General features: G+C 39.0%; 1 protein-coding gene across 5 annotated transcripts in view; it reads right to left on the bottom strand.

Annotated features, from left to right (window-relative positions):
• Nucleotides 1-22,461, bottom strand: part of NCOA2 (nuclear receptor coactivator 2) — a 193,559-nt gene that overhangs the window by 61,401 nt on the left and 109,697 nt on the right. For all 5 annotated transcript variants that reach the window (XM_075743910.1, XM_075743909.1, XM_075743911.1 and 2 more), the window contains 2 exons: nt 15,734-15,835; nt 14,652-14,824 (listed from right to left, as the gene is read on the bottom strand). In XM_075743910.1, coding sequence (XP_075600025.1) covers nt 14,652-14,824; nt 15,734-15,816 — 256 coding nt within the window. In that variant the 5' untranslated portion in view covers nt 15,817-15,835. The remainder of the gene's footprint in view (nt 1-14,651; nt 14,825-15,733; nt 15,836-22,461) is intronic.

Raw genomic sequence — 22,461 nt, 5'->3', positions numbered from 1 at the left:
AATACATTTTTTTCCCCCCAGAAACTGTAGATCAAGTCTTACAGGAAAAACCATGCAACATCTCAGGAAGGTTTTAGGAGGTAAAACAAGGGAGAATTATGCATCTGCACCGAACTAAAATTAGAAAAGCTGCCATATGGCTCTGTGAAGCCAGCAGCACGTTCTTATTCATTAGGAAGCATTCTGCTAACATAAAAACACAAGGCCTTCCTGTGCTCTCCAAATGTGTTTATCTTCTCAACATCAATGCACGATATATCATCAAGCTGCTGAAATCTCCTGCAGTGCATATTAAAAAAGCACAGCTGCACTTTTTCTCAGCACATTTATTCACTGCGAGCCATCTAAGAGCACAGCTTTGCCCAGCTCCCCGACACACAACCCTCTTGTTAGCATGGCTCGGCCCCCCTTCTGTCGGAAAGGGTCGTGCGCCCAGCTGCCCACTCGGCCCCGCTCGTGTGCCCGTGCCCCACTCCACTCATCACACTCACATGGTTTAGCTCCATATTTACTACTGCTGGTGGAAGCTCACTTCAATGGCAAACGACCCCAGGGCTCAAGCTAAAAGCCCTTGGAAAGCTGTAAGCTCAATTACTCGCTCACGAGTAACAGCACTTACAACACAGTATTTTCTTCTTCGCAGGGTTTTCAACTTCTAATGGGCGCAGCTGCTCTCCGGTCCCACACATACCTGTCCCAACCTTCCCACTGCAAAGAAGCATCAGTAAGACACTAGCTCTATGAAAGGCTTTGTATTCTCACCAAACCACCAAATATAGGTAAACATTTGTGGAGCTTTTCAAGCTTGGAGTGATGCCTGCTCTTAGAAAATTCACTAACAGTAGCCAGTGTATAAAATTTTGACAGACACTGAAAGTAAAATAAGCACTGACAAACCATGACGGATTTAGGAATAGAAACAAATGGAGCTAATAACATATAAAATTAATACTAGTTTCATTTCTCTTAATAATTTTGACATTTCTCCACTGTTCTTTTTTTGTACAAGTCAGCATTTTTGTCATCCAATACAACTTCTGTAAGAAGTAGTGCCTGAGAAATAATCACCCCTGGCTCAGTTAAACTGGCAAAGAATCAGGCTGTCAAGGACAAAAATCATGAAATTCAACTCACGAAGAATAATATTTAACTGCTGGACAGAAAGAAGCCTCGTATCTCTGCATGCATTTTTGCTAAATAATACACACTTCACTCACTACCTTTTTCTCGGTTTCTTCTCTTCCCCATTCTCATTTTCCCTGTGTTTTCTGTTGTCACATCTACAATCCCTTTTTTTCCCTCATGATTGTGAAACTCAACGGTCTACTTATTGAAAGCGAGGAAGAGGAGAGGAGCCAGCAGTGGAAGCAACTCCTCCTCTCCCCTCGCCCCAGGAGCAGCGGGATCCAAGCGCTGTGAGCCGGGGTACGGCAGTGCCATGGTCCCGGCACATGGCTCCATTCAGAGCACTGAGCCTGAGTCTCACCCTCCGTAAATACACTTAAACAGCTTCCCTGAAGATTGCCAGCTCTTGGGTTTAACAGCGCCAACTAAAAGTGACAATGTTCTTTACAAAAATAGCGTTATTTGCAGAAATGTGCACTTACTATTCCCACATTTATCTGCTTAATGCAGTGGTACAGATTAGTCACGTCTGCGACAACCTCAGGAGGTCACTAGTTTCTGGTAGGTTAAAGACTGGGGACTGAAGCAAAATCCAGAATTACAACACGACACCCCCCCCCCCCCCCCCCCCCCCAATCCTCAACAACTTGATCCATCCCCAGCACACAGTAAAAATACAAAACAACACAGCAAGTAAAACAATTTCCCTGCTGAGATTATTTCTAGGATTTTTATTTATCAGTAAAGACACAGAAGGACAACTGCCATCCTACCATTTAAGTGAAATCCAAATTAAGAATAAAAGCAACATTGGATCTAGAAACTATTTCTCACTCCATGCCTCATTTTAAACTGCCAGGATATGTCAAACTACCACATTGTGAGTGGAAAGTTGTTTTTCATTAAGATCTCTGAATGTGGAATTAAGCTTCCATCACAACCTTCACCTGTTGACCCCCCAGACATGCTGCAACGTTGACCTTTTCCACTAAGTTTTCAAAAAAAGTGGAAGGAATATAACTGGGTGTAGTTTTATTCCTGCAGAATTTTTAGACAGGTCTTAGCTTATTAAAATATTTGAGTACATTCAACATATGCTTTTATATAAAATGAAATGGTGAGCTTAACTTGCAAACTGTCAAATCAAATGTGTGTGTGTATTCCTGTGTTTTTAAGCTATATTCTCTTTTCTCCAAAAAGACCACTAACACTATCTTTCCAGTGTATACTGATTGTCTAGAGAAAGAGGATAAATAAATTAATCATCAAAGATGCTGCCTGCCCAGGACACTTCCCTATCAAAAGGCCAAAATCCAGGATGGTGCTGAGAATTTATAATTTTCACTGGTTTAAAATGCTTTTATAAATGTTGGCGGTTTGGGGCTTTTTTTTTTTTTCATTTACACTTCGTAGGAACATGCAGTAAGCGGTATAGTCTCAAATCTCTGACTGGTTGTGGTGTAATTTAAAATATTTTATAAGTGCCCAAAATACAGTACTTAGACAACAAAGGAGTACACATGGCAGATCAAGTACACTGGCTATTGGTGCCTTACCCCAAAATACTCTCAATTTAATCAGTCACTTATTATGCTATTCTGGAATCAGAGAAGCAGATTCAAATACATGTATCTGTAGCTGTATACACAAACACATATCCAGGAAATGGTTTTGCCTCTGTTGATATTTAGATGACTTCAAAACATTCATATAAACTACTCGACTGTACATGATAACAAACACCATGCATCCATCAATGTTGACTTAAAATCTGTTACACTAATATGGCTGAATATCAAAAGAAAGAGCCAAGCTAACTGACCTCTGCACTGAAATAGTAAATACAAATATTTGGCATCAGTCAGTTTAACAAAGTAATTATTTTCTTTGGTATGTACTGAATTGGGACAGAAAATTTTACTGTATTTTTTGGCATTTACAATTTTATAAGTGTTAGATATTTACTTAATGAGTAACCTCATCTTGTTTTGATAATTCATCTCTAAAACTAGCATTAATATGAATGTCTAAATGGTGGGAGCCCGATGTTCTTTAACATTTTGGCTGAGCTGATGTTTTCAAAGACAAGAAACATGGCAGGATCTCATAATTTTGTTCAAAACCGGGCTCCATCACTGTCTCAGAAATAATATATTGCTTTCACAAAAGTTAACAGCTCTCCAGTTGGTTCTTTGATGCATAAAAACACAGGCAAGATTTTGAAAATAAAGATACAAGGATTAACGCTCTTTAGACTAGAATCTGCAAACGCAATTGCCAAGCTAATTAAACTTATAGGTTTCCAAAACTTAGGCCAAAATAACATACTGCAAAGGAATATTAATCTAGCCAGACTCCATTTCTTGAAGCCTCTCTCTTAAGTACTCAACCAACTGTTAAAAGGAAACAGATGACTCCCTTTCTTCGAATGCCACATCGCCGTGATTACTAAATATCTTCTTTATTTAGGATGCTGATGATAAATCTTTGTGACACACCAGATCATCACAACAAGAGGCAAAGATCTTTTTGCTTTTTATAAATTGCCATCGATGACTGCAAAAGTTTTCAAGAGACCTAATATGGCACACCAAAAAGAAATATGATGGTTCATGGGCTCAGCTCCCTGTGAGCCCATGAAGGAAAAAAATTTCCATAATAAAGCGTAGGCCAAAATGGAGCACAGATAATTGAAGACAGCTAAGGAAGAACAGAAACAAGTTTAATTTAATGTGTCCATGCTAACATGGATAACAGGGCTCCTACTGCTTCTAATAGTCCAGATTATAGTAGATAAATCTTTTACAAAAAAGCTCTAAATCATTAAGGACAAGTAAAGTTTTCTTCCTATAATAGCTCAGTGTTCAGAAATAGAAGCTGGGGCCCCTCTTCTTGCTTGTCTAACCCACCATCACAGGCCTCAAGCAAACATTTAAGTCAATTTAGAACTGTTCCTATTACTGCAAGGAAAGCTGAAGGAAAAAACAAAAGTTTCCTTAAAGAACCTGTTTACTTCTGCATGTTAGTTACTCAAAGGAATTTTTTAATCCAAATCTTTTATGAAACTGTGTTTAAGATTCACTTCATATATTTCAACAGTGGCTACATTACTTCAGGTGCATTATGACTACAGCACGGCTGTTAGAAGGATGGTAATGACTATTAACACGTATCGTTTAAGATATTCTCTAAAATTAAAAGATCTTTTTTCATTACCCTAGAAAAGTTTGGCTTATCGCGTTGCTAAGATTTACATCCAGACAAAATCACTTTTAATCTCAATTACATTAATTTGTTCTGTCACATTTTAAAATGCCTGCTAATAGAACTGAGAGGTACAAATGGGCTCCCTTCAACAGACTGAACCATACTTACAACTTAATTAATTAGGCATTATCATTTCTTGTTCTCTATTTTAGTCATGAAGTAGTGATCAGGACCTAAATAAGTCAGTATAACCCATAAACAGAAATATAATTAAACACAAACAGTACTGCTTTCTCCATTTTCTCAGTAAGCTTTATCAGTTCCCCTCCAAGAAGAAACTTTGACCTGCCTTAAGAACAGTTCCCTTAACCGCAGGCAACTAGCCGCTCATTGGAAAGGATGCTCCATGTCGTGACGGTGGGTGCTGCCGTAGCGTAGCCGGCTCTGGAGCCTCGCTGCTCTTCCCCAGCCCCAAGCTCCTGACACGGCGCAGGCTGGGAGCGAGGTGTCCCCGTTTGGCAATCGTCGCATTGGGTATGCTGAACACATCTGGCTTTAGCCAGGAAACGTTGAAGATTAAGGTCTGACTTCAGTCGTGTCCCTCCTTGGCACGAAGGCTGGTAATGCAGGTCTGTCGCCAAACCTGTGCATCCAGCTAGAAGTGATAGTCCTGAACCTTTTTCTCCAGTCTGCAATTTACTTACTCGCTTGCAAAAAGGAGCATGGGTGCCTGCTCCTCACTTCACCCATTAGAGCACCAACAGGTGAGACCTTTTAAATAATAGTTGTTATTTCCACAGGATTATGGGTCTGCCTCGGCCTAAACATTTAAGGGTACAAGCTTTTGAGCTAAGTATCTAAATTCTAAGTCATCAGTAGATCCAGGCCAAAGTCCTTATTAAAAAAAACAACCAAACAAACAACAACAAAAGAAACCAAACTCCCACCTTTGGAAAGGGTTTAAGCTGTCGAGATAAAGCATATGTGCTCCTTGTCTGAGCTTCACAGAAAGAAAGAACAATGCCCACAACCATCATAGAGCTCAGGGAAAGGAAGAGTATTCTTACACGACGACCCTCAGAAAGTCAATATCCTCCCTCAGTTATATTTAATGAAGGTTTCATGGACTGGCTTCTCTGCCTGTATCACTGACACAGCAATGCAACAACAAAAAAAAAGCTTACTGGACATCTTTACATTTTAGATTGCCAACTGCAAACATGTAATTATATTTTGAACATTAAGTACAATGGCCTGACAAGCTGTAGTATAATGTCCAGTTAAAATCAGCATCTCTAGCAGTTAGACAGATGGTGACTCAACTTCCAAGTTTAATGGTAATCACAATACTCCTTGATATTGACCAGTGTAACACTCAACGATTTATTAGTAAGTTCTGTCACAGTCCCTAAAATGATTTGATGATTTCTTACTGCAGCGTAAGAGAAAAAACAGTATCAGAGAGATAACAGGGAATGGAATAAAAACTATCACAGGTACCGAGATGCTGTCCCAAAACTACAGCTAAAGCTGCACTGAATGCAAGAGAGAGTGTAACTGGGGAAGAAATGGAAAAAAAAAACGCAGGACAATTATTAAAAAGGAGAGAAAAGAAAACAGCAAAGGCTGAAATACAAAGAAAATCCATTCTACATAAAACACCACTTTTGAGAGCTAGCGATAGTGAGTATTGTGTTCAGAAAAGTCAAGGGGGATATTAAGAAATAACTAAAGATAGAAAAATAAACTCAAACGTTCAAATATTTCCTCCAAGCTAAGGAGGTAAAAGGTTTTCTAGAAAAGAAGGAAGACAGGAAGAATTTTATGTTATTGGCACAAAATACTTTGATATTTCTCCACCCCACACCAAAACAAACAAACCAAGAAAAATCTAAATGAGGGTCCCTCTGAGTTTTCCGATCTATATTTAGAATTTACAACCTTGACATGTCTTCCTCTTCTTTTTTTTTTTTCATTTCCAAGTGAATCAATTGTTATATTTGAGCACACTTCCTCTTCAATGTTGAACATAGGCCCAGACTTAATTTGACATAGAATAACCTGTGTCTGGAAGGCATCTCCCTCAGAAGGATCATGGGAACTGCAGGTTGTTCCAAGTCTTTCTAGGAAACTGTGCCTCAGAAGAAAAAGTACCAGTAAAAGTCTAGTGCTCTTCATGCTCACACGTCTTAAGATGATGAGGGAGCACTCTAACTGTCTAGCTGGATCTCTGTAACCCATCCCAAAATATTTCACCAAGTGACTCCTGCATCATGCCAAGAACCTCCACTGAATTACAATGTATATTTTGAAGGACATTAAAATCTGTTCAGGAGGCCTGACAGAACCTACCAATTTCTTCATTAAGTTGCTTCAAATTTCAATTAACTTTCCACTAAGAATCTGCATCTTACATATGAGTTGGCTTTGGCCACAGATTCCGGTTGTTAGGCCGTATCCTGCCTTTGCCTGTTAGAGTCCTCTGCGGCATGCACACAGCGTAGGTCCATTTTGCTTTGCCTCGGCAAGCAAAGCAAGGTTTGCAGGGACATTCCTTCCTGATTCAAGACGAATACAGCCTCAGTCACCAGAGGTACCACCCTGCTGCTTCTTCCAAAGGGGCACATGGATGCTACTTCAGACAACATGGCAGTATCTGGAGCATCTCCAGTTATGGAGTATCTATTTTGAAAGTTTTCTACTTTAGCAGAACTTAAATTTATGTACTTTTCTGTCTTCATCTTCTGACATTTGCTCTGATCTTGTGTGAGCTAAAGAAGAGTGGTTTGCTTTCAGAGGGAGAGTATGTGTGTATGTAAGTACACACACAAGAGCACTCATTGTCTAGTAAAGTACATATAGATGTGCCAACACACTTTAATGATGAAAGGAAACAAGGCATATATGTCTTGGCTCTCTAACCATCTGTCTGAGGACATTCACTAGGAGCTCAACAGTGTACATGACAGAGCAAGTAACTGATCACTTGCCACGTCATCCCTCAAACTCCAGTCTATGTTCTTCCCCAGTTGCACATTGTGGATTTTCATAAAAGAAACTGAAAGCTGAAGCAGTAATTGTTTTTCATATCCTCAGTCATTTTGCATTCAAGGACCCCTATTTCTAACTAACTGTGCAGTTGTCCATACGTAGAATCTTTTACAGAAATAACAAAATGCATGACTTGGAACAGATGCAATTATCTTGGTTCTAGTTTGAACACAGAGGAGCCTTTGATCAATACCTCTTTAATGTGCTGTGAATCCACAGGTTTTCAGGATTCAAACACGGTATGAAAGGCATTGCACCCTATTGTGAGTAAATATTATATTATCACTTTTCAGGCTGCAGTCTTTAGAAAGAAAAGATAAAAGCTGAGTGACAAAAGCTAGGTTCCTTATAATAGATGATCTTATTTTGACTGAAGTATCATCACTACTCTCAGTAAATTAATTTGCTATTCCATAAATTAAGCTCCACAGAGACTGGCAAGGTAACGTGAAGTCTCCTTCTTCATTTACTTGCTTTACATGCTGCTGAGATTAGTATGTTGCATTTACTAATTTAAAGCACACAGCAAGCCCTGGTGTTCTACAGTCAGCACCTTTTACACTGCATACCCTCCAGCAATAAGAGATTACAAACACTAACATTAAGACTCAAATCAGCAGCCCCCAATTCTTCTTTAGCACCTAAACTCAGTATTTCTTCTTTATCACCTAAACTCAGTATTTCTTCTTTGTCACCTAAAGTCTGTATTGCTTATTGATTAGACACCTCTGAAGACAGAGTAGCTGGTGAGAAACACTAGACTCAAGAGCTCAGTTCATATTGTGGAGGGCTGGATGTCAGCCTGTATTTTATTTTTTTCCCAAATATAAAATGCTAAATGCCTTTATGATGCTTACAGAATCACAGAATCACAGAACGGTAGGGGTTGGAAGGGACCTCTGGAGATCATCTAGTCCAACCCCCCTGCTAAAGCAGAATGGTTCGGGTTGGAAGGGAGCTTTAAAGATCATATAGTCCACCCTGCCCTGCCATGGGCAGGGACATCTTCCACTAGATCAAGTTGCTAAAAGCCCCATCCAACCTGGCCTTGAACACTTCCAGGGATGGGGCATCCACAGCTTCTCAGGGCAACCTGTTCCAGTGCCTCACCACCCTTACCGTAAAAAATTTCTTCCTTATGTCCAATCTAAATCTAACCTCTTTCAGCTTAAAACCATTGCCCCTTGTCCTGTTCACTACAGGCCTCAGCAAAAAGTCTCTCTCTTTCTTATAAGCCCCCTTTATATACTGAAAGGCTTCAATAAGGTGTCCCCAGAGCCGCCTCCTCTCCAGGCTGAACAACCCCAACTCTCTCAAGACTTTAAGCCCAGTGTGGACACAGCTACATGTCATCAAGGTGTCTTCTGCTACTCTTCTTGTAAGTCACAATTAATTAAATTGTAACACTGCTTCCAGAGAAAACTATTAGTATAGCTAAAAAGACATAACTTATGTGTAGATAAGGTCTAAGCGAAGTAGTCTGCATGATACGCAACTTCAGTACAATAAGCAAACCCCAGGAAATTTCCTACTTGATGGGTCTGCTGGCTAGTAACTACTTTTCATCAGAGCCAGAAAAGAAACTGATGGTCTGCATTACCTAAACCCAGTTTAAATTCTTCAGTTAATCAGCAGTTCTCTGGAGGCATGAAAGTAGTAAAGTCAACATAACTGGGTATTTAGCCAAAAAGCTTTACAATGTTCGGAGGAAGATCAAAGCCATTTTCAGTGCATCACTCTCAGCTGTAGGTAGAGGAGACAGCAACGCAGATTCAGTAATAGATTTTTTTGTAAATGTTCTGCATAAATTGCTCAGCTTCACAGCATAAATTCTTCTGACACTGAATTCAGTCTTAAAATCCTATCAGGCTGAAAGTACAGCACATACAAATAATAATAGCCGTAGACAACTCCTTCAAAAAAAAGATTCAAAAATTGGCATCAATTTTGAATCTCCTGCCAACTCAAATATGATTAACATAAAAAAATATAATCACAGTAAAATTGACCAACTGAAACATTTGCAAAGCAAAAAACAATGAACAAAAAACAAGTCTGCATATGCTCTCTTGTCTTAATATCCTGATTTTGTAAGATATTTATGCACATAACTTTAAACCTTTAAGTAGTTCCACTGACTTAACAGGGATTGCTCATCTGCTTAAAGTTAGGCAGTTGCTTAAATACCTTGTGAAATATGAATCTAAATTCAGATCTGATAAATTCAAAGTAGCAGCAGCCAAAGTAACACCTCATTACAGCTTTAAGACCATGCTGTTCTCCTTTAGCAAGCGATTTTACTTGCATACTGGTGCTGGAGGCAACAATAAACCATCTACCGGAGTGACCCTGTGATTACAAAGTAGTACTGCTATGGGGAAGCAAAAACTGGTTTAGCTATCAAATGTGAAACCAGAAAAAGAAGATATACGATTAACAACAAGCCTTCTTTTTTAATTCATATGGGTTCCATAGTTCTTGCACATCTGTCTTCACCAAGTGCTTCTCCTTCTCTCAATGTTGTTTAGTTTTCACACAGTGATTCATTCTGTCCAAGGTCTGTCTTGTACGGCTATTCTGAAAACAAGATCTGACAACTCAGAAGTGTATATTAACAGCTAAACTGAAAATCACCACCCTGGTATCCGTTCCCTGTACTACTGAAAAGCTGACCTACAGAACACAAAACCTCTTCAGAAACTGATGACACATAAAAGCTGGACTCTGCAGGAAAATGGAACTGAGACATAAAATCGCATCTGGGGACACTTTGGCACAGTAGGTTATATCCCACCGTATGTGAATCTAAGACAGGTGGATGCCATCCTAAAAAAAAAGACTCCACAAAACAGAAAGGTATGGAGAGTAGAAGGAGAAAAATAAGAGATACAGACCTGGAGTTTAATAAAAGGCACTCAGGGGACTTGAGAAAAAAACTCAACACATCTTGTACTTGATGTCAGGACACATTCTACTGAAGGGGTCAGAGGAGAGTGCTTAGCTAGAGAAACTGCTGAAGAAGCTTAAGGTGATCTTCAGTATTCTCTGTACCTACTGCATTGCTGATAGCCAGAGAAGAGGGTAAAAGCACAACTAGATAATGAAGAGAAGGTGGTTTCAAAGCCAGAACCAGGAGATCTTCAAGCAGTGATGTAACAAATAGTCTCTGCTTTAAAATGTGAGCTATTTACCTGCTGAGACTGAGGTTAGCATGATGGATAAAAAGAGCTTTAAACTAAGGGCAAAGGTTTAATTTTTATATCCTGCTTAATACCTAGAAGGGAAAAAAAATCAGCTAAAGGGGGCCAGACCAATCAAAAACAATGAGAAAAAAAAATGCTAACATAGTGAGGAGTCAAGGGGATAACAAGATTCAAGGAAAAGGACTACTGCAGGTATGAAGTCAAATGAGATTGATGTGAAACAGTTCAACTGATTGTAAACTACGGAACAAAAGAATCCAGACTCCTTTCATTTGCCATCAGAATTCTGTTGTCTTCAGATATGAGAAAACATTTTCAGCAGTACTTATACAACTGAAATGAATCTGTCTTAAGTGCTGAAGTTGTTTCTTAAAAATAAGGTAGGATCCTAACATGAATCAAGACAGTATTTTACTAAATATATTTCTTAAGTACAATCAAATGGCTTTATAGCTTCTTGGTTGTCTGGCATATAAAGGAACATATATCCCCAGTGGTCTTTACACTTGCCTAAAACAAGCTTTTTTAATTAAGCACATGCAAATCACAACTTTCTGTGCTTGTACACATCTGTGTACATTATGAACACATCTGCAACATATATGACTATTATTCAACATACACTGCAAACAGGAGAGCTTACACTTTCAGTATCATGTAACACTACCACAAACCCGCCATTTCATATCACTTTTATGCTATAAATAAAAAACTGAATTATTTTTTCCCAAGTGCTTGAAACACAAGTCTCAACTCCCCAGTAGAAGTATCCACTTCAGATTTACTTGAATACAACTTCTGTTTCATCTTCATGCTAAAATCACAATTTTTCATCTCCTCTGGATAGCCACAAATCTCTGTCCAATCACTGTAAGATAGTATGGTAAAAGTCCTGAGTAGAAAATTAAGCTTTTGTAAAGAAACTTGTCTTCGTTTTCCCAAGTACTAAAAACATTTCAAAACCCACATTAAAACTACACGCAATGGTTACATCTTCCAAATATCTTTCATTCTTCTAATGAATTCAGTTACACGCATATATTTATAACTTGCTTTCAAATTGTAATAAACCAAATCTCTAACATACCACAACTAAAGAATCTTTGAAGTATATACTGTGGGAAATGATTTAAAGATAACAGATATAGTATTGCAAATAGATATTTGCATACAAAAGAGATCAGGATAACATTATACTAAATTATATAGTATTACCAATGTAAAAAATCTATTACTTTTTTCCACTACCAGCCCAGAAAGCTTGACATGGGAAATGAATATCAATCTATATTTCCTCCTTCCTCGTTTCCATTCCTAGAACCCAGGATAAAGTCTCCTTGTCGAATCTCAGTAGCAGCTATAAAACTTGTTGCTTTCAGTGGCTTTGCAAAGTATTTATAACTGACTGCACTTTTGTAAGTGATTCGACCTTAATGTGCAATTCTATTTATAGATGAAGAAGAAAATTTGTGAAGAATTTTTAGTGTTTATTTCAAAAATCCAACCTTTTGACTAAAACTTCTAAGTAATAAAACTGTAAAATAAGTTTCAACTACTTTAATCTAATCTGTCTTCAAAAACATGCAGAGCAGACCCACTGTGCAAAACCTGAGCCATCTCAATTTGCCTGTTTCAGGACATTAATTTAGTTTTCTCCTACAGGTATTCAGTGTAACACTAAAAATCAACAAAATATTTTAACTGTAAGAAAATATGATTTTTAACCTGAGTCTCATGGCGCTTTATGCAAGTATAGTATTATTTTCATGACTTTATTTTAGAAATATATAGTTAAGATAATGTAAGTGTTCCACCACTGTAAAGGTCTTTTAATACGTCTCGGCAGTGGAAAAGCAATCAAAAAGATTTGGAACAACCTAAAAGTTAATGCATTCAAACAATGAATATATACATATAAGTGCAGGATTCCCAATGTGAGGTGATAAACTACCTAAAAAATAGGAGACAGCAACAGTAACAGCCTCATGAGGACTTCAATCTGTTTGCCTTGCTTAGGTCAGCTTTTTTGTGGTCCTCAACAGAAGTATAGGTATACTGTACTGTTCCTGAAGTTTGAAAGTTTACTATATGTCAGTGATATTTGTTAATGAAATGTCTGTTCAAAACAATGTTGCATTTCAGAATATGCTGTCATTTGACTTTTTTCTTAAAAGGAAAAAAGCCTTTTAAAGTTGCTATAACAACAGAGATGTAGCTTCGATGTAGAAATTGGTCTAAAACTTTTTAATTAAAGGAATAATTTCAATTATTTTAATCTTTGTTTCTGCATCCTGAGATGCCATTAATGACCACCTTGAAGGTGTCAGTGTTTTGCGATGTCTCTTAGAGAGGCTTAAAGTCTAGTCTGGACCAGCTATGAGTTTTATGTAAAGACCTGCACAGTTATCAGACAGTCTAATGTTCTCAGCTGAGAAACCTTGTGCAACAAATCAACATCATAAAGAGTAATTTAGTATCTTTATTGCTCAAGGGTTGCAAACTACTTCTACATGTTGAAATAAAAAGTATTCACAGCATTTTAGTTTGTCTTTAGAATTGTACTTTCAGTTGTTTTTGCAATAAAACTTTATGAGCTTAGAAAATGAAGTGTACATTCAGCTCTGGAACAATTCTGGCCCAAGATGACTTAAAAAATTTTTTCTCTGTGTGCCCACTTCCAGGAAAACACTATTTTTTCGTCCTTATCCCTTGTCAGGTAAGGATAAGGATAATGTGTCTCTTGGTGACAGCATAACAAAAATACAAAACTGAAAGGAAGAAGAAAAGAAAATAAGGAAAAAAAATTAAATCTCAAAAGCCAGCTAGGTGCCAAATGATGATGGACACCATGCCAGGTTAAGAGGTATACTTCTAATATGGGGCATGGCAACCTCACCAGAACATCCATTAAAAAAATTATGACAACCTAGTAGCAATAAGAATAGAACAGGCTGATAAATAGGAACATCCACAAAGATTAATCAATTAGAGCCACTTCAGAGGCAGCTGACACATAATTTGACATTTCCCACTTTCCATTTAGCTTGGAATAGGTTGATATCTGAAACTACAGCTCTACTTACCTACTTCTTCTAGAGAGAAATCTGTATCTAAATTATGCAACGTGTAATCTCCACTTTTACAACTTCACACATACAGTATGGAAAAGTAAGCATTATTTTCCCACAGAAATAATGGAATACTGAAGAAGTGAAAGATGTTAATTACAGTGTTCGAAAACCAAAGGAATCACTCTAAACAGTTTTATAAAGACATTGCAATCTTCTAAATTAGAAGAAAAACAATATGCACCTACTTTTAAGAATCTGAATCTGCCCCAAACACCTGCAGTGCTATCCACGCCTGCACAGAAAAACCTGTGCCACAAAACCCACGCCAAAAATTTAGGAGTTGCTAAAAAGATTTTTTTTCTTTAAATAAAAAATATATCAAAAGAGAAGAAATACAAAACTAATCTTCTAGACAAAGAACAGGAAGAAAACTGTCACGTTCTCTGGTTTACGTTTATAACAGGACCCTATCTAGAGATTAGAATAGTTTCAAATCTATTGTAGTTGAGGATATGATGTCATCATTTAAGGGACGCAGATAATTTAGTCCACAATATCTATTCATATCAACAAAAGAAAGCAAAAGGGGGGATGCAGAATACTTTCATACCCCACTCTCCTGGTTTATTCCTATTTTACATGGATTCATCATCCATGTCAGAGTATTTAAGTAGTCTTTTCATTTTTCCCCCAAAGCCATCTGCTAGTTTAACTTTTGTAAAAGCACAACTGATTTCAACTCCATCAGATGCACACAGTGGACTGACTGATTTTCTCTCTCAGCAATTTCTGAATTTTCTGTGAAGTTTATTTTTAAAATACTGAATATGATACTTACCACACTTTGTTCACATGACATCACAGTATTTTTCATTACAGATTAATGAAAAACCTGGGAATTTGCTACAGAAAAGCTGAAGAGACTATAGGGTTTGCCAAAAATAAAGTAATAATCAACACAGAAAATATTCAAAGTCAATTAATGTCTTCTTACCTTGTTCTTTTATCTGACGAATTTGCTTCACAGTTTCTTTCAAGATTGCACATTTGTCAGGTTTAAAGTTAAAGTTGTCAATATCATTAAAATTTGCAAAAATCAGCTCTGCAAGTTCTTCTATGTATTTATTCTCTTGCTCACGATTGCGTTTCTCAGTGCTTCTTTTAGGGCTGAAAGAGGAGTTTATAAAAACATCGTATTTAATGTCAGTTTGCTTGCCTTCTGGCCAGCTCAAAGACTATTTCATAGAATCTTTGCAATGTGAAGAGAAACCAGAGTTGCAAATGGTTTGAGAGGAGTTTAACAAAAACAGAGAGAACTGCTCTCTCTCACTACAAAAAAAATTACAAGTTTCTGAAGCAGAAAGGCTTCCTCTGAAACAAGGAAAGGCGTATTAAAAAAGATGTTACTTATTTTTACCCATCAGTTGTGTCTTTTCATTTTTCAAAAGAGGTTTGGGATTTGAAATTCAACTGGGGAGGTGGGATTTAAACACTTACAAGTATTCCTCCCAATTCAGGGAGTATCATACAGTGACAGCATATGAGAAAATAAAACGGCTGAAAACGTTAAACCAAACAATCCATACTCCCTGCCTCCTTGTGAAATTACAACAGACAGTCATAAGAAAAAAACTGCTGAATGAGTGGTTATGCTTTAAAATTTATTTGTGTTGGTAACGCAAATGCTGTAAAACCGAAAAATATTTTTAAGTCCCTGATTATGACGTACAAGACAGGTGTTAAAAAATCTTAGATTGCCAGATGAGTGACTAGGACTCCCTGCAGTCATTAGCCAAAAAAAGATTTTTATATAGCTCCTATATTGTCACCAAAATTCTGTATTTTGGTACTACACTGGATTCAAAACAAACAAACAAATAATAGTAAAAGACAATACCCTCACCCCTTATCCCAAACCCACAACACCACAGAATTACTGAATCAGAGTAGTTTGGTACTGACTTCTTGTTGTGAGAATGGTAAGTTTTGTCATTTTCCAACTGAAAAATATGTGCACATGTAACAGTGTTTTTTAAGTCTTTCACTTGCAACGTCTTCAGGCATAAATGGTCTAACCTGGGTCCAAGCTGATCAGGATCCTTGCGCTTTCTTGACTCTGCCCTGGATGGGTCAGAGGTATTTTCTCCCATCCCACTCATCTTGAACACATATCAGCAACTAAAAGGAAGAAAGTGCAAGAAAGGGTTATGGTGGAAAAGCCCTGAGTCCTTTGTTGATATTTCTAAGTTTCTTGATCCATGCTCAACTCAGTTTTTACTTGGCAAATCTATCATTTGAAATGGAGTTTGTTTGAAAGGCACAAATAAAAAGATTGTGCTTATGTCCACACAAAACACTATACAAAACTCCTTCAGAAGAAAATTTGCGGTGGGCAAGCGAAGTGTTATCATCTCTTTGATTGTCACCAGTTATGTAAGAACAGGTAAGTACGTTTTGTGCCTGGGTTGCTGAATTTTCATGGCAATTTTGCAAGGTTGAATGAGGAAAGACAAAGGGAAAGTCATAGTGCTATACAATAAGAAAAACACAACAGAATTGAAATACATAAAATGAAATATGTATCCCAGTTGCATGAAAAGGTAGCACGTGCAGCTTCACTTAAAAATCAGAAGATAACACTTGCAGAAGTACATGTACAATATCACAGAAAAGGAACACTAGAGATCACTGAGGAACTGATAAATATTTTGTACATATAATCTACCTCATAAGGAAAATAACTTGTCAAGCTACCATGTGTTAAAACAACACAAGCTTATTATAATTTGTGCAACAAACAGCCCGTAGAAATCCTGCCCCGCTCCTGGCCGTCTGCTGCCCTATGCTCCGTAGGAGCACATGAAACTTGCCTGCCCCGCATTACATACCCCTCAATAAACACGAATATTCTAGAGGCAGAAAACACTATTACAAAAGACGTAAGGAGATGATGCAAATGATCAAAAAGCTCATGCAATACAGGGCAGTCCTAGCTCACCATCTGCCTCATTGCTGCCAGTTTTGTAAGGATGATGGCAGAGAGAGACGTTGCCAGACGTTTCAGAGAGCTCCTGTACTGTTTGGGATTAGCAGAAAAATAAACACGAGGACTATGAAGGAGGCGAGTGTCTCCAGGAGGTAATTCATACCATGATAAAATAATAGTTGGAGCCTGTAATTCCACGATCGCTTCACACTGGCATAAAATAGAAGTCTTGGTCTGGTATTAAAACAAGGGGATCCACCACCTCCTCCAGCCCCTCATTTCTGCCCCACTAGTTCCCTTCCCGCTGCTGGCCTGGTCAGCCATGCACTGAACTCCACAAGGAAACTGCTGTGGGTTAAAACTGTGTTTCCCTTCACGTTTTATTTTTGACACTGTGTAAAATCTAGCAGCCAGAGCTTGTGTTGGTACTAGGATGTTCACACTGGAAATCTTAATTTTCCCAATACACTGGCTGAATGAAGATGTGGGCAGAAAGAGCCTGGAGACTGAGATGGAAGCAGCTCTTCAGGGATGCTGAGAAAGGCTACTTAGCGAAACTTGAGCGAGCAAACAAAGACTCGGAGCCGTCTCCGATTGAGACATCTAACATTTTTCTGAATACAGAAAATATTTCTGAGTACAGAAAATATTTTCTTTTTAATCAGTTTGAGGAGAAAGTGGAATAATTTCCTTTTTTGACATACTGGTCAAGTTTAATAAAAAACACTAGATGATCCCTGAAATAGCTCCCAGCTGGTCTTTACCATGCATGGTATCAGATCCTATTTGAAAAATACCTGGGTTATCTTTCTATCAATTATGTCTATACATGCATACATGTACATATATACTGCCAACACTGTGAGAACAACTCACTTCAAGAACAGCAAGGAGGCCCTGGTTCTGCAGAAGAGCAGGGCGGAGCTCTCAAAGGGAAGATGTACCATCACAGATTCCATCATTCTGTACTTGCTGGGGAACTCCCAGTGACCCCCAGTCTGGGCATTCACAGTGCCACGCCAAAGATGACCTTACTCCAGTGTGAAATATCTACCACAGTCTCCAGTGTGGACTGTGACACTGGCTGTTCCTTAACATCTACATATCTTCACTGATTTCTAGCCCCAGCAGTCATTCATGTCCTACTTTATCTAAATGCAAAAGCAGAAATATACATTTGTCTAATTGGTTAAGAGCTAAGCACTTTCTTGAAAACATGCAATTTCACAAGTATCCCAAGTAGAGTTTCAAGGAAAGAGCAAGATACTAATAAGAAAACTGTGATGATAATTAAAGAGAAGTTATGAGGAGACAGCAGCTCCACGTGTCTGTCAGTGGAGAGCTGGAACTGTCCTTGGGGCTCTGTTCCAATGACTAAATTTTTCACTGACCGGGGTGAGAAAAAATCATCAGCATGATGAAAGCTGTACATTCCCAAGATCATCTGATCTCCGAGCCAGACTCAGATGCTGACCTATTAGTTCAGAATAAAAATTAGACTGGGGAATCCCTTTGTTTCTTATGCTTCCCAAGTAATACCTGAGAAATGTACATCAGTTAACTATTTTTCTTGAGAAAAGCAAGCACAGCGATTCCTGAAAACATGTCAAACATTCAACAGTCATCTTCTCCCCCAAGAGTAGTAAGAATTAAAGTCAGAGGTAAGCATTTAGGGGGAACGCCCCCCTCCACTCCCCATTCCTCCCCAAGAAAACAAATAGGAACAGTTATCGACAGTTTTCCTACCTACTCTGCCAGGCTTAGTTCAAAGGGAAGTTTATTTTTGCAGGAACCAAAGTTTCACCAGTAGCTCCACCAGTGCACAGCTCAATTCTTCCTGCATTCACACTGATGTTGATTCTGTAGGAATTCCACTAGGTCTATGGTATCAGCCTTCAGAGGACACAGTAAAACTAACCTCCTACCATAAACTTCTAAGGTTCATCCTTCTGTATTTAAGAGAACAAAAGTGGTATCATTATGTTTTGGGTTTGCGTGGCAAGGTCTTTGTAGCGGAGAGGCTACAGGGCTGGCATATGTGAGAAGCTGTTAGAAGCTTCCCTCATGTGTGATAAAGTCAATGCCAGACGGCTCCAAGATAGACCCGCTGTTGGCCAAGGCTGAGCCCATCAGTGATAGTGGTAATGCCTCTGGGATAACCTAGTTAAGAAGGGAAAAAAAAGGAGCAGCAGTTTTTGCAGCCAGAGAAAGAAGGGAGAAGATGTGAGAAAATTCACAGACACCAAGGCCAGTGCAGAAGGAGCGGGAGGAGGTGCTCCAGGCGCTGAAGCAGATTCCCCTGCAACCTGTGGTGAAGACCATGGTGAGGCAGGCTGTCCCCCTGCAGCACATGGAGGTTGATGGGGACCAGAGATTCCACCTGCAGCCCATGGAGGACCCCACGCTGGGGCAGGTGGAGGCACCTGAAGGAGGCTGTGACCCCGTGGGAAGCCCACGCTGGAGCAAGCTCCTGGCAGGACCTGTGGACCTGTGGAGAGAGGAGCCCACGCCAGAGCAGGTTTGCTGGCAGGACTTGTGACCCCGTGGGGGACCCACGCTGGAGCAGTTTGATCCTGAAGGTCTGCACCCCATGGAAGGGACCCACGCTGGGGCAGTTTGTTGGAGAAGTTGGCAGAGGACTGTCTCCTATGGGGGAAAGCCCACGCTGGAGTGGGGTAAGAATGTGAGGAGTCCTCCCCCTGAGGAGGAAGGAGCGGCAGAAACACCGTGTGATGAACTGACCACAACCCCCATTCCCTGTCCCCCTGCACTGCTGCGGGGAGGAGGGAGAGAAACCAGGAGTGAAGTTGAGCCTGGGAAGATGGGAGGGGTGGGGGGAAGAGGTTTTAAGGTTTGGTTTTATTTCTCATTACTCTACTCTTTTTTGTTCAGTAATCAGTTGGATTAATTTTTTTGCCTAAGTTGAGTCTGTTTGCCCATGACAGTAATTGGTGAGGGATCTCTCCCTGTCCTCATCTCGACCCAGGAGCCTCTCCCTGTATTTTCTCTCCCCTGTCCAGCTGAGGAGGGCAGTGACAGAGCGGCTTTGGTGGGCACGTGGCCTCCAGCCAGGGTCAACCCACCACACATTATTATGAAACTAGCACCTTTTTCTCTCCTTATTAAATATAGTAAATGGTTCTAAACAAATATTTTTTTTATTTTGTGTTTTAATTTTATTTTGTTTGCACTTGCAGGCCATTACGTCTTTTTCTCAGCAGCATTATCAGTTTGTTCTGAGAATGAGTTACCCATTTCTTTTACTCATCATAAAGTTTTTCTGGAAATCTACCACCTACTACCATGTTTGGTTCCTGCTCTTCCCTATGTCTTCATTAAAAATCATGTTCTACACCTCAAAGATCTGTATAGACTCTGCAGCTCCTGTGTTGTTGATGCCTGTGCTCCAGAGCAGAATCAAAATCCAGAGTTAGGTCCCTTGGAAAATGGAGAGCTAGACAAAGGATACCAAGGCAATCTAAAAAATCTCACAGGCCGAAGTGAAAGTCACTCAGCAGTATCTAGTACACAGTACTAAAATCAAAAGGATGTGCCCCCAAACCCTACCTCCCCAGGGATTTAGGGGCTGACTGGGATAGGTAAACTTCTGCTGTTCTCTTGGGATTCAGAAACTGAAATCCTCTCCCGAGTTAGGAGAAATGAGGACGAATCACCTTTTAGAAGCTGTGGATAGATAAACTGCTGCCCTGCTCTTCCATAATACTACGTACCAACTAAAACAGCCAGAAACTGGGCGATGTAGATTCAGTTCCAACTTCCCAGAGGGATTTCAAGCCTGAATTTTTCATCACGCAGGACAGCCTCCTAGGTGGTAGGCTATACACTTGCCCAAACTGGACGTTTATGAAACAAAGAGGGTAAGGTTAATTAACTCTTGCAGTGCAGTAAGAATCTTTAGGTGTGTAGCCCATACCACTAAACTCACGAGTAAGTAGTTCGAACACTGTCTTAAGACACAAGGGACTGAGGTTTGAATCCCTCAGGCTGAGAAGGGTAGCAAACCCGTATTTCGCATTTCTCAGCAATGACTCTAACAAGTCAAGCCAGAGCCAAAGAGGTGAGCACCCTCCCAGTTTCCTCATGTCTTTTTTTAAAAAAGCAGCTATTTTGAATTTTTTCCATGAGCTAATTCACATTCAAGACCTATGCATACTACTACATGAAGATGTCCGGAGGGTCTAGGAACCTCTACAAATCTAATGCGGCATAAGCAAGGAACTAAACCCACATTTTTCAGAAGAAAGTACTTCTGGGCACATGTAATACCAAAGAACAGGCAACCAGGAAACTTTAAGTGAGAAGGAGAAAACCTCATGAATTTAGATTGACTTGATAGATGAATTTTAGACGTACAAACAAACATCTGTGGGTCAGGAGCAGCGAAACTGCATACAAATGCTTTTTAGGTTCTGCTCTAACTCCATCCATACACATTAATTTATCTATCTCAAAAGTTCTGGGTTATTTGTTATTGCTAATAGTTTTATAATACACAAAAATTCATAACATTAAATAAGTTAATATTTTTTAGCAAGATAATTTAGGAACTTTTAAAGTTGCTCTAAATATTCTTAGGTTCTTGAACCACACAGATAGCTTCTCAGATCAGAAAATAAAACTCCCAAACTTGAAGTCTGAATTTTTCCAGGAAACATGACAATTCAAAACTTAAGCCACTGCGAGTAGAATGACAAATCAGAGGCTCAAAGTTTTACTCCAGTAAAACTCCCCTATAGGGAACTGCCTTAGATTAGAAAGCAGCATTCATCCTGCTCCTCTGATCTTTTTATACATCTCTGCAGGAATTTCCAGAAAGAAGAAAGATAAAGACATTGAACAGTTCAGTTCATTTAGTGCTTTAGAAGAAATGTAAATGTAATACCAGCTTTACCATATGTCTTTGGAAACAAAAATCAAGAAAAAGTGGGAAGGGCTTATTTAGCACAGTATAGAATAGGAAAAGGATTAACCAAATTGGGAATTAGTAAAAACAAAACCAGCAGTAATCACTGCATTGAGAAGAGAGAGATGGAGACAGGTTTGTTAATGAAAAAAATAGCATCATGGTATGTCAGATGCTGAACTAAACCAATTTTTATTTGAAAGAAAATGTCTTACAAAGCTGAATTTGAATGCGTGTCTTGCAGAATGAACTGTCATGGAAGACCAGGCACTCCCTTTTTTATTAAGTTGTTTGGGAGCTGTACTGCACTCCAAAATACAAACATAATATCCCACTGTGGGATTAGTATTTTGCCTTCAGTGGTGGTAGCAGATTTTTCTTCTCAATATATATTAAGGTTTTTTCCATCTGTCCTCCAAAAAAACTTAGAACAATAACTAAGAGCTGAACTTCTAATGCTGACTCAGAGGTCCCTTAAGCTTCAATTCCACTGGGCATCAACGAGGAGCAACAGAGCAATGGAAAGATAAATACACTCACCACAGCATTTTCATACAAGGAAGAACATAATTAGAGAACCGGAATTATTACTACTAAAAATACCAAAAGAACTAATTTTAGGCTCCAACACATGACCTGTACCAACAGGACATCTCAGGTAAGTAAATATTTTCTTTGTATTTCCATTTAACACCATAACTGTATTTTCCTGTGCGCTGTTTTGCTACCACAGGCCTAAGCATCCAAAATACTTGTAGAGAAAATCACTAATTTTTCCAATTGTTAAACGTAAATCACAAACACTGAAAAATTAAATGAATAAACTCTTGGACAGTGTATGTTAGTAATTACAGTCATTGAGACCTAACCAGTTTCTAGCAGATGTTGGGAGAC

The sequence above is a fragment of the Balearica regulorum genome, chromosome 2 (assembly GCF_011004875.1).
Source record: "Balearica regulorum gibbericeps isolate bBalReg1 chromosome 2, bBalReg1.pri, whole genome shotgun sequence".
Lineage (NCBI taxonomy): Eukaryota > Metazoa > Chordata > Aves > Gruiformes > Gruidae > Balearica > Balearica regulorum.
This window is presented reverse-complemented; position numbering and strand designations above follow the sequence as displayed.